We start from the raw sequence: 15,839 nt of genomic DNA, 5'->3' as shown, positions 1-15,839 counted from the left end.
AGAGAAACCATGATTACGTTTCGCGTTGTTATTGACGTTGCTTTTGCTCTCAAAATAAATGTACCAACGACATATTGTCTTTTAATTTTCTTAATTTTTTTTTCCTTTTTCAGAAACTGGTTAAACATTTTATGTCTTTGCAGAGGCAAAGACAAAAAGCTGGTTTAATTGGAGCAGTACTGTAAGCAATCACTTATAAAGATGGCACAGGCCGCATTTTCCTGTGAGTATAGCATTGACGAAATTAAAAACCTCGAATTTATAGAATGTTATGAAATACTGGAAAAAAATAACATAGACATTAAAGCACTTGAAGAATTAGAAGAACTACAGGATCTTATCATCAAGAACTTACAGCTGAGCAAACGGTGTCAGAATGCTTCAGATGGAGGGCCTTCCTCTGACAGTGGTGTCGATGACAGCGAAACCTCATTTACATCAGTGAGTATGATCAATTTCCTAGTATAGTCGGTACAAAAATTCAAGTTTTCCGCCATTTCTTATTATACCTTCAGTCGCTCAAAATTTGTATTTTAATTTCATATTTTGCTTGATACAGTCAGCTGACCTGATGGACCAGATTATATCACGTGACCGTAAGGTCAAAGTGAAACTGAAGGATGTGTATGACAACATCGGGAGCTTTTTCAAGATGACGCAATATACATCCGATGCTGCGCTCAAGCACGAACTAGAAATCGAATTTCAGAATGTAGAAAGTATGGTAGAGGAGAACTCTGACGAACTCATGTGTGATGAATGTCCGATCGTAGTGACAGGTAATATCGAGGGAGAAATGCAAACATTTCGAAAAAAAGTATTAAAATCATTTCAAACATGCCAGTTATCAATTTAAACTCCTTTTATATGACAACAATTATCTAATAATTTAACTTACGATATCGGTAACAAAAATAAGAAAAATGACATGTTCCAGCAACCTATGAATCGTCACAATTATTTCGTCATGGAAGGGGACGGAGGTTAAGCTAGGTCCTGTGTAATTTTGTTGTTTTGATTACTTAATGACGTTTCACGATTGGTTCGAAATGATACCTAAGTTAAAGAGCCAGACCCACTCCTCGACCGATATAATCTTATATCAAAAACAAATTCATGATTTTCTATTTCTCTCGGGTAGCAAAAGTTCTGACTTCTGAATTACCCTGTAATACTGCAAGTTTAAAGTAAATCGCTACCAATCTAAAGTAATAAATAATTTTTAAAAAGAATTCGAAACGACTCAGTGCTAAGTCATAGTTATGCGGGAAGTCCTGACCTCTGACGCATGCGCAAAGAACTGTAAATAAATCTGCCGTTTTCCAACATGGCATAAAGCGTGCGAGGGAAGCGGGGAAGAAAACGTGTTTTGACGGACCCTGAGGCGAAAAGAAGGAAGATGGCTGGTTCGTACTCTGTATCGCTCTCTATTTGGCTCTCTCGTGTAGTATCAGTCTAAAATCATATTCATAAACACTCTTATCATCGAATATTCGCTTTAGATAGATCCATTTCGCGATGTTCTATATACTCGTTACCGTATCGTAGCATCCATTTGAGGGCCTCTTTGCAATAAATCGTAGTTTTTCTCGTAAAATGCACGTTTTTTGTGTCATATCTAAGCATTGAAAGATGTGATCAATGCATACGTTTGATGATTTCCATACATGATATATAGAGTATTGGTTGCATTTATCGGTAAAATCTCTTTACAAGCGATGTCTTCAGTACCATTTCAATTTCAAGTTCGAAACTTTATACAAGTCTTTACTTATATATTATCTATTAGTATACAACAACATTTCCAATCAATGAAATATGAAAAATATCTATAACGGAGTGGGTCTGGCTCTTTAAGATTTCACTTTTTTAATATAAGTGATTTTAAAAATTTGTTTTGAAGCATACATATTTGCATACATTGAAATATGTTGAATTTCAAAAACATCAGTTGGTATGGTTTATTACATATATGCATTAACGTTAAGTGTTGTCTTTTTAGGAGAAACAAGTGCAGGTAAAAGTAGTCTGCTGAATTTGATACTTGGGAACAAAATTCTACCGTCCTCACTTCGTTCTAACACCTCGACTGTGTGTCGTCTCCATAACGACGAAAAGAAGAAGATTAAAGTGTACAACATATCAGGGGATACCGTTGTCTACGAGAAGTCATTTCATGATGGCGTATCTGATGATGAACTGAATAAGGAACTTCAGCAGTTTGTCAGCTGCGAGGACAACCGGTACAGATATGTCGATATATTCTGGCCGATTCCATTTCTAGGGGTAAGTTTTATAAAATTGTGCATACAGCATCAATATTAATACATGTGTTGTTGTTTTTGTTGTTGCTGCTGCTGCTGCTGCTGTTGTTGCTGCTGCTGCTGCTGCTGCTGCTGTTGCTGTTGTTGCTGCTGCTGCTGCTGCTGACAAGGGTCCCTCTATCCAAAATTACTACTCGTTATAAAGCATGATCACACAATTTATCTTGTTCATAAACTGTTCGTTTATCTTTCAACAGAGCCAAGTAATAATAGTGGACACACCAGGTGTAGGAGAAAACAGTGAGATGACCAGTCGGCTGATGCAATATCTGCCGAAGGCTGTAGCTTTCATCTATGTCATCAACTCGGAAAATGCTGGAGGTGTGCAACAGGATAGAGTAAGTTCGTGTGAGGAAGTTTGAAATGGTGGAGGTGTACAACAGGATAGAGTAAGTTTGTGTGAGGAAGTTTGAAATGCTGGAGGTGTGCAACAGGATAGAGTAAGTTCGTGTGAGGAAGTTTGAAATGCTGGAGGTGTACAACAGGATAGGGTAAGTTTGTGTGAGGAAGTTTGAAATGGTGGAGGTGTACAACAGGATAGGGTAAGTTTGTGTGAGGAAGTTTGAAATGCTGGAGGTGTACAACAGGATAGGGTAAGTTTGTGTGAGGAAGTTTGAAATGCTGGAGGTGTACAACAGGATAGGGTAAGTTTGTGTGAGGAAGTTTGAAATGGTGGAGGTGTACAACAGGATAGGGTAAGTTTGTGTGAGGAAGTTTGAAGTGGTGGAGGTGTACAACAGGATAGGGTAAGTTTGTGTGAGGAAGTTTGAAATGCTGGAGGTGTGCAACAGGATAGAGTAAGTTCGTGTGAGGAAGTTTGAAATGCTGGAGGTGTACAACAGGATAGAGTAAGTTCGTGTGAGGAAGTTTGAAATGCTGGAGGTGTACAACAGGATAGGGTAAGTTTGTGTGAGGAAGTTTGAAATGGTGGAGGTGTACAACAGGATAGGGTAAGTTTGTGTGAGGAAGTTTGAAATGGTGGAGGTGTACAACAGGATAGGGTAAGTTTGTGTGAGGAAGTTTGAAATGGTGGAGGTGTACAACAGGATAGGGTAAGTTTGTGTGAGGAAGTTTGAAATGGTGGAGGTGTACAACAGGATAGGGTAAGTTTGTGTGAGGAAGTTTGAAATGGTGGAGGTGTACAACAGGATAGAGTAAGTTTGTGTAAAGAAGTTTGAAATGGTTATAAATGAATACAAGAGTTACGTCACTATAAATTACGAATATTGAGAAATGTTCAAATCAAGAGGAAAGATTTTATTAATTCAACTTTTAATATATCTAGGTAAAAGTAATGATTGGGTCGGTGAAGATAAATGTAACGAATCACTTGTGTTGTTGTATACAAAGACATTTCAAAACTAAGACTGAACTGTTTTATGTTCAGCAATAATTTAAACTAATTCTCCTTCCCAAGAAAAGGAAAATTTATTGGACAATTTGGATAACCTTTTTGGAAATGACAACTCTGTGAGAAATTTTTAAAACAAACAAACACAGTAATGATAAGGTCAAAGAAAAAGTTGAAGCTGACTGAAGATAATGGATTTTGATTCTTTTAATGTATCAGTAGTCAAAATACCGATATCCTTGATCATGACTGAAGGCCGTTTCTAATATTTCTAACTTCCTCACAGGATGCACCAATGAGTTGTAAGGTTGACGACTTTAGTTCCGATTTTGTTCATCATTCTACATGTAGTTTATATGCCATTTGTTTGCCAGTTGTTAGTGTAATTTAACCAGGCGGGTATACTGTTTGGTGCTTTCGGCTGTTCATTTCAGTGTGATAGCACTTTAAAGCTGGCATCGATTTGTCTTCATCACAAGGAGGCTTACACTTTCGTATCGCATTCTATAGTTACCATAGACACTTCATCTAGCATGTGTATGACCATATTTGTTGATTGGACGATATGCAATATAGATTTCTTTGTGTCTTTTGTATAACTCTAATTACATAAAAAAAGGGGGGTGGTGGTTAAAATTCTTAACATGTATGGAACCAATATGAAACATAATTTTCACTGATTCATTCTGTATGCTTTTATTCACAGTTACTAAGGATTATTGAAACACAGAAACAATGGAGAGAGAAAGGACGAAAGCAGACATTTGATCAGAATTGCACCTTGTTCGTCTGTAACAAGTGGGACCAAGTGCCAGAACATGAGCGGGAAAGGGTATGGAACAACACCAAAGAAAAACTCCGGTGTTGGCCAGGCTTTACGGAGTCTCAGATGTTTAGACTTAGCACATTAGAGGTAAGGATACAATAACTAAAGCTGAGAACAAAGTTATGTAGCATTGGAAACGTACGTATTAGGACAGTATAACTATTTACTATAAGGAAGGCATATCATTAGTAATAACGAAAAACATAGTTGGTTAGTGTTTGCAAAGCTTTCGTGTTTTATAAATCAGTTTTTTTCATCAAAATTATTATTTCATTTTCTCCCAAATATTATTCGCCAATAACACAGTAAAACTTTCAGCAAACTCCTTTCGAGTTCCATTCCTTATTTACTAAAATAAACTGATTCCATGAATTATTTTCGTTTTAATTCTGTTCCTCAGGTTTCACAATACATTTGGAATAAAGCATTGTGATACATATATCATCCTTACACAAATCAAAACAACTTTTCATAAAAAAAGTGTTTGTTTATTTCCCTTTAACTTTCATTCTTTGAAAAGCAATATGTGTTAATATCACATATCTATATCTATATCACAACCATTACAATATCTATATCACAATTACATATCTATATCACAACCATTACCATATCTATATCACAACCATTACATATCTATATCACAACAATTACCATATCTATATCACAACCATTACCATATCTATATCACACCCATATCTATATCACACCCATTACATATCTATATCACACCCATTACCATATCTATATCACAACCATTACAATATCTATATCACAATTACCATATCTATATCACAACCATTACCATATCTATATCACAACCATTACATATCTATATCACAACAATTACCATATCTATATCACACCCATTACCATATCTATATCACAACCATTACCATATCACAACCATATGTCATATCACATTACCATATCTATGTCACAATTACCATATCTATATCACACCCATTACCATATCTATATCACAATTACCATATCTATATCACAACCATTACCATATCTATATCACACCCATTACATATCTATATCACAACCATTACCTTATCTATATCACAATTACCATATCTATATCACAACCATTACCATATCTATATCTCACCCATTACCATATCTATATCACAACCATTACCATATCTATGTCACAATTACCATATCTATATCACACCCATTACCATATCTATGTCACAATTACCATATCTATATCACACCCATTACCATATCTATATCACAATTACCATATCTCTATTACAACCATTACATATCTATATCACACACATTACATATCTATATCACAACCATTACCATATCTATATCACAACCATTACCATATCTATATCACAATTACCATATCTATATCACAACCATTACCATATCTATATCACAACCATTACCGTATCGATATCACAATTACCATATCTATATCACAACCATTACCATATCTATATCACAACCATTACATATCTATATAACACCCATTACATATCTATATCACACCCATTACCATATCTATACCACAACCATTACCATATCTATATCACAACCATTACCATATCTATGTCACAATTACCATATCTATATCACAATTACCATATCTATGTCACAACCATTACCATATCTATATCACAATTACCATATCTATATCACAATTACCATATCTATATCACAACCATTACCATATCTATATCACACCCATTACCATATCTATATCACAACCATTACCATATCTATATCACCATTATTACCATATCTATATCACAACCATTACCATATCTATATCACCATTATTACCATATCTATATCACACCATTACCATATCTATATCACAACCATTACCATATCTATATCACAATTACCATATCTATATCACAACCATTACATATCTATATCACAATTACCATATCTATATCACAACCATTACATATCTATATTATCTATATCTGTATCACACCCATTACATATCTATATCACAACCATTACCGTATCTATATCACAACCATTACCATATCGATATCACACCCATTACCATATCTATATCACACCCATTACCATATCTGTATCACAACCATTACATATCTATATCACAACCATTACCATATCTGTATCACAACCATTACTAGATCTATATTTGAATCTATCGAAAAATCAGGCTTTATTACAATTTTAATCACAGGCGGAAAGGCGGTACACCAATGGTCTGGACTACACTGACGATTTTAAAAATCTTCTCAGAGGCATTGAAAACATGGTACCTGCCAGTTTCCAGGAAAAGGTGAAACAGCACGCATGGTAAGAATATGGAGACTAGCGTATCGAATGGATATTAGATTAAAAACCTCTCGTCATTGCAAAGACGTAAAAACACCTTTTTTACTTCTTTTCGTTATTCTGGCATATTGAAAACCAATTACGTCATATATCAACAATAATGTCCTTCTTATAGTTTAATCTATTTTCGTAATTGATCATTAAATGCTTGTAAATGTGAAATGACAATTTCTTATAAGCTCTGGTGCCTTATATTTCGGATAGTATGATATTATTGTAAACTGGATCAGTGGCATCATTCATAAGCTTTAAAGCTATTCGTTTCATATTGAAATTTACAAAATTTTAATATTTAAGAAATACGTTGGTAGAGTTCAGCAATTTCAAACCAGTGGCAAGTAAATATTTGTAGTCACGTTGTATCAACGAAGAATATTGCTTTATTTATTAATGATATTTTCATTTCAAAATAGTTTATTAGCCTATATAAGTCTTCTCCCAAGACAACAGGGTGATCAGACATAAACATAATACACCATAAACATACACACACACACACACACACACATATACATACATACATACATACAAACACACACACACACACACACACACACACACACACACACACACATACATACATACATACATACATACACACACACACACACATACATACATACATACATACATACATACATACATACATACATACATACATACATACATACATACATACCTCACATTACATACATACAATCCCAGTATTAATGATATACATTTATCTTTTATTTTTCATTTCAAAATATCTTATAATTATGATTTTACTGACAAAAATGAATAGGTCAGCAGGCATAGCTTTTGAAAACCCTCTCCTTGCTTTTATAAACAAATATACACATCAGTCCAATAATGAATGAATACAGTGAACAATACTAACAGTTTTAGTGGTACTATCATCACCCAATAATTGGACAAAAATTAGTCAGAAAATCAGTTTGTATAAAATGGAGCACAGGCAAGTTGCAAGTAACTGTGTCATAATTCATTCGTTTCATAATCATAAATGTAGGTTACAGTGACACGTTGGAAATCAAATTTTACTAGAAAAGTAAATATACATTATAGATATATATACACTTTTTATTTTCACAACAAATCATATGTTAATATTTCATAAACTTCTATACATAGGTGGCAGGAAAAGCTTCTAAAGAAAATCATATGTTAATATTTCATAAACTTCTATACATAGGTGGCAGGAAAAGCTTCTAAAGAAAATCATGTTCCACGTGACAGCACGTATCAATAATACTCGGCTTAGCCAGGAAGAAAAGAGGGCGAAGAAGGAAAGATTAGAGGAGCGGCTACGTAGACTTGAATCTGACACAGAGGAGGTAGGCAAGATCATATTACTTCAGTGTATATTGATAAAAATGTTAGTCGACTAGTTATTTAAATAGTTGTTTGTGATATTATTACATCATATCTTCTGAATCACTCCAGTTGTCTGTTTGTAAGACAGATATAATCTAATAGTATTCTTGAAGCATTTGCATTTTTGGGCCTTTTGAATAATCCTAGCAATGACAGCTTACTTCGTTTTCTTTTAATAAATCTAAATTATTTCACATTTTTTTACATACAGTTTTATGACACCTGTACCTTACACAGACATTTCCTACTATTCTGATGTCAAAACATAATATATATGACATTAAGATAAATATGCATTGAATTTCAGTAGCTTGCAGACAAGACCAGTGCATGCTCACTTCATCCAGGGTCAAAATTAAGAAGTGCATTTTAATTGAATTATTTTCTGGAACTACTTATTTTTAAAAATGCCTATTTTTCTTTAAGATATTCGTTATTTCGAAGCTAATATCCAGTCTAAGAAATAATTGTGTTCGTCCATGTCAAGAGTTTGGAACTTACGTTAACACAATACATTTTTATTATCTAAAGGTGAAGAGAAAGCTGAAAGATGAGGCCAAACAAAAATGCAAGGCTATCAGTAAGAATTTGTATGCACATATTCATAATCCGGAGACCATCAGAAAGCTGAAAATGTGGGACCCTCAAGTAGACGTACCGATCCGAGAGACAGACTTCGGCCTCATCGAGCATGAGGCGAAGGAAAAAATTCTTTCTAAGATTGGAAAAGAAATTAAGCTGTGGTGCGAGAGAGAGAGGTTATCTGAAATTACAGATGAACTTGCAAAACGTTTTAGAGAGGAGTATCGTATGATTGAGGAACAGTGCCAGGATATTGATATGCTCGTGCAAAGCGTGAGAAGTTCTGTGGATATAGTTGATGTTGAGGAAGAAGTGGATGAACCTTCTCACCGAATCCCTCTTTTTGCTGGCAAAGAAAAACTGGCATTGGTGCTTACGGCTCCATTGTGGGTTCCGTTGATGGTGCTTGCCCTGTCTATAGCTGCTCCTGCCATGGGTGTTATCGCCATGAAAGACGCTTTCAAGGAAAGGCAGATGTACAAAGACTATCTCAAAAGTAAAGGAGTATTCATGAATAAATGGGCAGATGAAGTGCTGGCTAAATTTACATTGGAAACGATATCTAGCAAACTAGTAACGACATACCTGGAAAATTTTTACACATGTTTAGAGCAACTTTGTGACGTGGTCATCCCAAGACAGATCCAATCCGACAGGGAACTGATTGACAACATCGAAGGAGAAGCTCGCAGGTCGTCTGCTATCCGACGACAGTATCAACCTCTGGAGAGACGGTGTCAGAATATAACTGGTAAACTGCTGCTCACACAAATGGAATACTTCTATGAGGGTAATGTTGTCAACAGGAACATAACGAAGGGAGATTTCCTTGGCAAAGGATCCTTTGCTACAGTGTACAAAGCCGATGTTTTGATTGGAGACGAGAAGAAACAAGCGGCCGTTAAGTGTATGACATGTCCTTTAGAATACTCCGACTCCTACTCACAGCTGACAGAGGTCACAACACTCATGTAAGTATACTCAACTTACTGAAAATTAAACTTTGATACTGATCAAGATTTTGTAGTATACAAACTTTTAAGCAGAAATCTGGTTCGGTTCATCATGTATACATGTAATACTTTTTTTATTTATTCTATTGAATTTGTTTCAGACAATTTTCTCATGGATGGATTGTAAAGCTGTATGGTGTTTCTTACGAAGAAGTTGGTGACCAAAAATATCTCCAACTCGTCATGGAGCTCTGTGACTTCACTCTGTCATCACAAATCTTCCCTGGACCTGATGGCAGACATGCTCCTGTAGAGCCATGTAGCCGGTTTGGTATCATGTCTGCCAGTGGCAGGTCGTCCTTTGATTTTTTCAAGAGGGTTTCAATGGATGTGTGTAAGGGGTTGGCCTATATACACTACAGAAATTTTATACACCGGGACCTCAAACCGAGCAATATTCTGGTAGGTTAAGGTCAACCGTGTTTCTCCTAATTATAGGAAGCTTTGATTTCATATCACTGAACATTAAAATGATTGGTAGGAGTACCTAATTCATTGATGTTATATTCGCCTTTTGGTTTTATTTGCTTATTGTTTTGGTTTTGTTTTATGTCTTATCGTTATTTATCCATTTATTTATTTAATGTTGTTTGACGGAAGAGTTCATATATTCGATAGAAACAATTAACAAAATTTAAGACGATATTCTACAAAGCTTTCTTCATTAGGAAAAGTGATGTTCTTATTTACCTATTTCTACTGTAGTACAGATAACAATTGTCAACGATATGTAAATCATGATAGAATTGTGTGATACTTAGAGATTGACGTTTACATAATACATATCTTGATCCGGATTTATACGTGGAAAATCTTATCTTATAGGAAATCGATCCTTAAAAGTCTCATCCTCTTGTTTACATTTTTTTTGTCTTTTTTTTTTTCAAAGAAATTGTTCCGGTTTTTTTTTTTTTTTTTTTTAAATAAACTTAAAATTTTATGATGATTTAATATGTAAAAATTTGACCTTATTGTTTTCCAATTGAAAGAATTTTAATTTTACTTTTGAAAACTAAGGTTTTAAAATTCAATTGTTTAAATGGATAATTGAAATGTTGCAGCTACATGGCGACCGTGCCAAGATAGCCGATGTCGGCTTGTCTAAGGAGACAAACTTAATCACCGGAACGCTGGCGGGGACGCCCAGTTACATGGCACCTGAAATGATCGAAATGAAATTGTATGGTACGGAAGTGGATATCTACAGTTTGGGAATCCTGTTGTGGGAGATCTGGTATGGCGCAAAGGTATATCACCAGGATGGTATAGACGGCCTCCAGGTTTTGGAGCACGTCAAACTTGGTCATCGACCAAGTTTCAACCTACGTCATGTGCCTCCCCCAGATTTACAAAAACTCATGAAACGTTGCTGGAATGCGGTCGGGACAGCTCGGCCTGAGGCAGGAGAGGTCTTCGATATCATAAAAGACCAAAACTATTACGATAGATTAGACTAAATACAGAATTTCTGTTTAATAGCAAGTATTATCACAACGATCCTTAATAGAAGAATCCAAACTTCCTAACTGATGATCGTTCTTCTCTAAAATATGACAATTACGAAATGTATGAAATTATTTAGGAGAATGCATTTCCCGGTAAAGATTTTTATATTTCTTCTTTTCAATTTTCACTTTTCTCAGTTGCATCATGGGTTTTTAAATTACATCCTTATTATCACGGACAAGTCCTAATAGGACGAAACAACTGTATGATATAGCATCACTGACGAGTCCTAGAAGGATGAAACAGCTGTATGATGTAGCATCACAGACGAGTCCTAGAAAGACGAAACAGCTATATGATGTAACATCACAGACGAGTCCTAGATGGACGACACAGCTGTATGATGTAGCATCACAGACGAGTCCTAGAAAGACGAAACAGCTGTATGATGCGGTTATTATCATTCATTATTTGGCTCAATTGTAACTGATTCTAAAATTATCTTGAAATGTGCTTCTCACTTGACAAGGACTTCGATCATCGTTATTCTGAAATCAAAATTTCCGCATATACTTTCTATATTGTTAATGATTTGTTCTGATTTAAAGACACGTAGAAGTCAGCAGAATCCTTGGATTTATAAAGAAAATTAATTTTTAATCTTAATCCGAAGTTTCTACCTAGTCAATGAAATATTGAAGCCACGACATGACTTAAATATTTAAACTGCACAACCCCAGACCTACCAAGGCTGGTTTGAAATATCTTAAGCTTTTGGAAGGTTATACAATATTAAAAATTACCAAACCCAGACCTACCAAGGCTGGTTTGAAATATATTAAGCTTCTAGCATGTTAATACAATATCTAAAATGGGTAAACACAAAATGTAGTTATCGACTTGGGAATGAAGATATGTCAAATGGGATATTTGTTAACCCTCTATTTACAGTCGTCTTCCTTAAGTGACATAGTCATACGATCAGCGTGTGATATGTTGATAATTAGTTGTGAGATTTTTTTAGAGGTTTGACATCTGTAAAGAATATATGTTACCTTCCTGAGAATGTAAGAATTTATAAAAACAAAGATACCCAACTGTGTTAGACTACCAGTTGTAGATATTACGTGCGTTATCAGGTTGTGCTGTAGATTGAGGTGAAAGGATTACGAAGACAGACGACATCACATTAGTAAATCGATTCCTTTTGATAATATTGCTAGTTGTATTTATGGCAGAGTCTCTTGGTCTACGTTTTTGGGACCCGTAGTTGGGATATCATTAAATATAATGTCCTGAAATAGAGTTGTAAGTGTTCAACGTGATAGATTAAGTTTTCTCTTGGCATTGGTATTTTGCTAAAACGACATTTGTGACGAATTTTGTTTCACATTCAGTTTGGAGAAATCATGAAATTTATTTCAAAATAAAAAAAAATACCAAATTTATTTGAAGGCGGTATGATGTGAAAACAAAAGGCAAGAAAACCTGAGACAAAATACATTGGAAAAATACATTATGTTCTGAAGGTGTAAGTGTCTGATGTCATTGAAACCTTCGTCTATTCTCTGTGTCAGCATTTAGCTTTATAACGTTTTGGAAATAGAGGTCATTGCAGTGAATTCAGGTTATACACATGAAATTTACTTTGTTCTAAATTTATCTGATATATGAAAATTGCGAAATTCACTTAATTATGAGGATAGTGTTCCTTCCCATCTAGTTTTAGGTCCTTCGCTTCACTGAAAAATCCTACAAGGACGAGACAGTTGTATGACACAGCTGAATTTGTTTCTACTGTATCGAATTGTTTGTTAAACGAAACAAACAGGGACAGCTTTCCACCAAGCTGTATGATAACCGTGACGATTGCAATTTCTCTACCGTGAATTTTCTAATTCTTGAAAGCAGCATCCTTGCATCCCCAATTCATGGTATCCAAGGGCGTGTTTCATGTAAGAGAGTCACATTCCTTAGATTGCCCAAGTTTTATATGGCGGTTCACATCGATGAAGTAGAGGACGCTAACCCTTCAGAACACCTGGTCTTAATCTATTCGCACTTTTTCAGGAATTCCTTGCTTTTATTCATATTTTGCGTTGAATGTGTGTTGGAATAAAGATTCTGTAGGCTTGTCGATATTTTCTTGTGTTCTATCAATATTTCTGGAAATCTGGACGAAAAGAAATGTCTGAGGAATGTGTTTTTATTGTCATTCTTGGCTACAGAAGGCCGACAGTTCTTATATCTAACAACTTCCGTTTTGCATTATTCTTTAGCGTAGTCATGCAAAACATAAATGTCTGGCTTCATGCATATTGGAGTAAGCTCCCTTCGATCGTTAATACCTGCTTGTTCACAGTGTGACCACATAAACTGATGCATTTCACAGTTGTACGTTGATGTGAAACAGCGAAAAATTGCAAAAAAAGTAGTTAAGTTCAAAAAAAAATAAAAGAAAAACGTTACCGTTTTGTTTTCAATCATTTACTGTAGAAAATTTTGGCAAAATTCACTTTAAACTGGCAAGTCTTGCTTTGGATATGGTTTTCCTTCATATCTTTTTTAATACTTTGTCGCACAATCCAAGAAATGAATACCTTATTTCTAGTATGTAAAACCGGCCCAGTCTTTGCCCAGTTCAGTTCGAAGATGTCTTTTGTTTTGGAGTTTACATAACAGCGAAAGGAATCCATTTGTAGTGATTGGGAGATATCGTATAGAACGTTTATCTCCTTTAGCAAATGTTAGTGTTGTGTGAGAGTTTAACGAGATTTTCATGTGAGAGTATACGCATTTAATTTAAAACAAAACAACTGGACAAAAATAATGAAATATTGATTACAATATCTCATAAATCATATCTACCACTTTCTCCGTGCTGACAAAAAATGATAACAACATCAGGTTAGGACGTTTTATTTACGATAAACTCTATTTAACATTGTACAAGTACTTAATAAATAATTGATATTGAAATCATATATACAGATATATCATAACACCTAGAGAATCCCATTTCATACATTTTTTAACATTGACATTAACACGTTTTATGCACTCCCTATAAACATTTACGAAACCGATAAATAAATATTTTATTTATATTTTATATTTTAGCGAATATATCCTACATAGAACAATAAAGTCATTATATAAAAGTTTGTATAATACGATAAGATGTTTCAAAAAATTAGTATATAAAGCTGTTACGTTGTGTGTTACTTGACATAAGTATTCTTTGATTCCCGTATCTGAATCTAAAAATACCTGAATCGAACAAAAATCGCGGTCTCACTTTCCTTTTTTATTCCCTACGATGTACATGAATATTTGTATAAGGCAGTATTTGACAGCTCTATTTAGCAAATTTTATTACTTTTTTCAAATCATCAGTTTGGTGAATGCAGACAAACTTGAGACATGTTCATGTATCTATATATAACGTCTTGTATGTAATGGGTTTAGGAATGGTCGCAATTTCCGGTGTACGCCTATTGCTTAGTTTCTGGAATTATGGAGTAAATGATCTGAATTGCCGAGATTCCGAAATCATAAAGAGATAAGGAAATTGGGTTATAAACTTCTGTTTCAGCCGAGATTTTAAAAATATATCCGTACAATCGAGTTTACAATATATTGATGTACACCGTCCGGATAACCGAGTTTCTAATCTCCGAATTACCGAATTCTCAGCTGAAAAAAGGACCGGATCACTGGGTTACTTAGCGAAGCTCTATACAAAAGTTTGAAAAACATGAAAAAAGAAATTCTACAGGTTCAACCGAAGTGGAAGTATAGATATATATGTTTGCAAAGAGTGATAAATGAGACAACTTCCATTTGCGATGTACAATATAGGCTTATGAAATAGTAATGCTGTAGATATACATCTGGTGCACAATACCTGAAATCTGAAGGCTTGGATTATATCTCACATCGATATACATCTTTATACATAGCATAGTGTTATAAAAATGAAACGCCCTGATGACTCTTGAAAATCGAACGAAACCAACCCTATCCAGATTTGTCTTTCCTTACAACCAGTAACTTACAACGGCTAAAATTGAAGTTTTCATAACAAATTGAATTTAATCATTATGTCTGATAAGGCAGATAAACAGAATACCCCAATGCCCTGTACTTAGGCAGTGATTATATCAAAGTTTTGTGTCATACTTCATATTTAATCTAGTTAAGTATACTTTTTAAACTATTACGACCCCTCGGTAGTCTAGCATCCTGTTGTAGTATCAGAAAAAAACAAAATCATTTCCGCGTGTGATTCTACCATTTGTCTTATATGAAAAACACCTGTAGCAAAAAGAACAAAAACTACAAGCGTCGGCTAAACACTTCCGTCATAGTTTGGCTTCCCATTAACTGCTCTATATGTACTATTATATATCACAGGCCGACTTCCAGTCGTACAATAATAGAATTTTTGTTGTGGATGTTGTTTTGCTATTTGCTTTTCATCTATTTTTTGTTTTTTTTTTTTTTTTTATAATTCCGGCGGAAGGAATGAAGAATGGTCGTGTTCCGGTGACGTCATTCATTGACGCAGTTCCACA

At 34.7% G+C, this 15,839-nt stretch overlaps 1 protein-coding gene across 1 annotated transcript; it reads left to right on the top strand.

The window, feature by feature from the left end:
• Positions 1 to 201: 201 nt before the first annotated feature.
• Positions 202 to 11,273, top strand: LOC132553343 (uncharacterized). The gene is made up of 10 exons (XM_060217577.1): positions 202 to 441; positions 560 to 779; positions 2,003 to 2,286; positions 2,522 to 2,662; positions 4,382 to 4,588; positions 6,690 to 6,805; positions 8,040 to 8,181; positions 8,753 to 9,774; positions 9,918 to 10,218; positions 10,878 to 11,273. The coding sequence occupies exons 1-10, from the start codon at positions 202 to 204 to the stop codon at positions 11,271 to 11,273; spliced, it is 3,069 nt and encodes a 1,022-aa protein (XP_060073560.1).
• The last annotated feature ends 4,566 nt before the right edge of the window (positions 11,274 to 15,839 follow it).

This window comes from Ylistrum balloti, unplaced genomic scaffold (assembly GCF_031769215.1).
Source record: "Ylistrum balloti isolate Yb309-2 unplaced genomic scaffold, AGI_CSIRO_Ybal_v1 Utg370320, whole genome shotgun sequence".
Classification (NCBI taxonomy): Eukaryota; Metazoa; Mollusca; class Bivalvia; order Pectinida; family Pectinidae; genus Ylistrum; species Ylistrum balloti.
This window is presented reverse-complemented; position numbering and strand designations above follow the sequence as displayed.

Coding starts and splice junctions, on each gene's coding strand:
- LOC132553343 (XM_060217577.1), top strand. CDS start 202: ATGGCACAGGCCGCATTTTCCTGTGAGTATAGCATTGACGAAATTAAA. Junction 8,182..8,752: donor TTGAATCTGACACAGAGGAG/GTAGGCAAGATC, acceptor TATTATCTAAAG/GTGAAGAGAAAGCTGAAAGA. Junction 10,219..10,877: donor TCAAACCGAGCAATATTCTG/GTAGGTTAAGGT, acceptor GAAATGTTGCAG/CTACATGGCGACCGTGCCAA.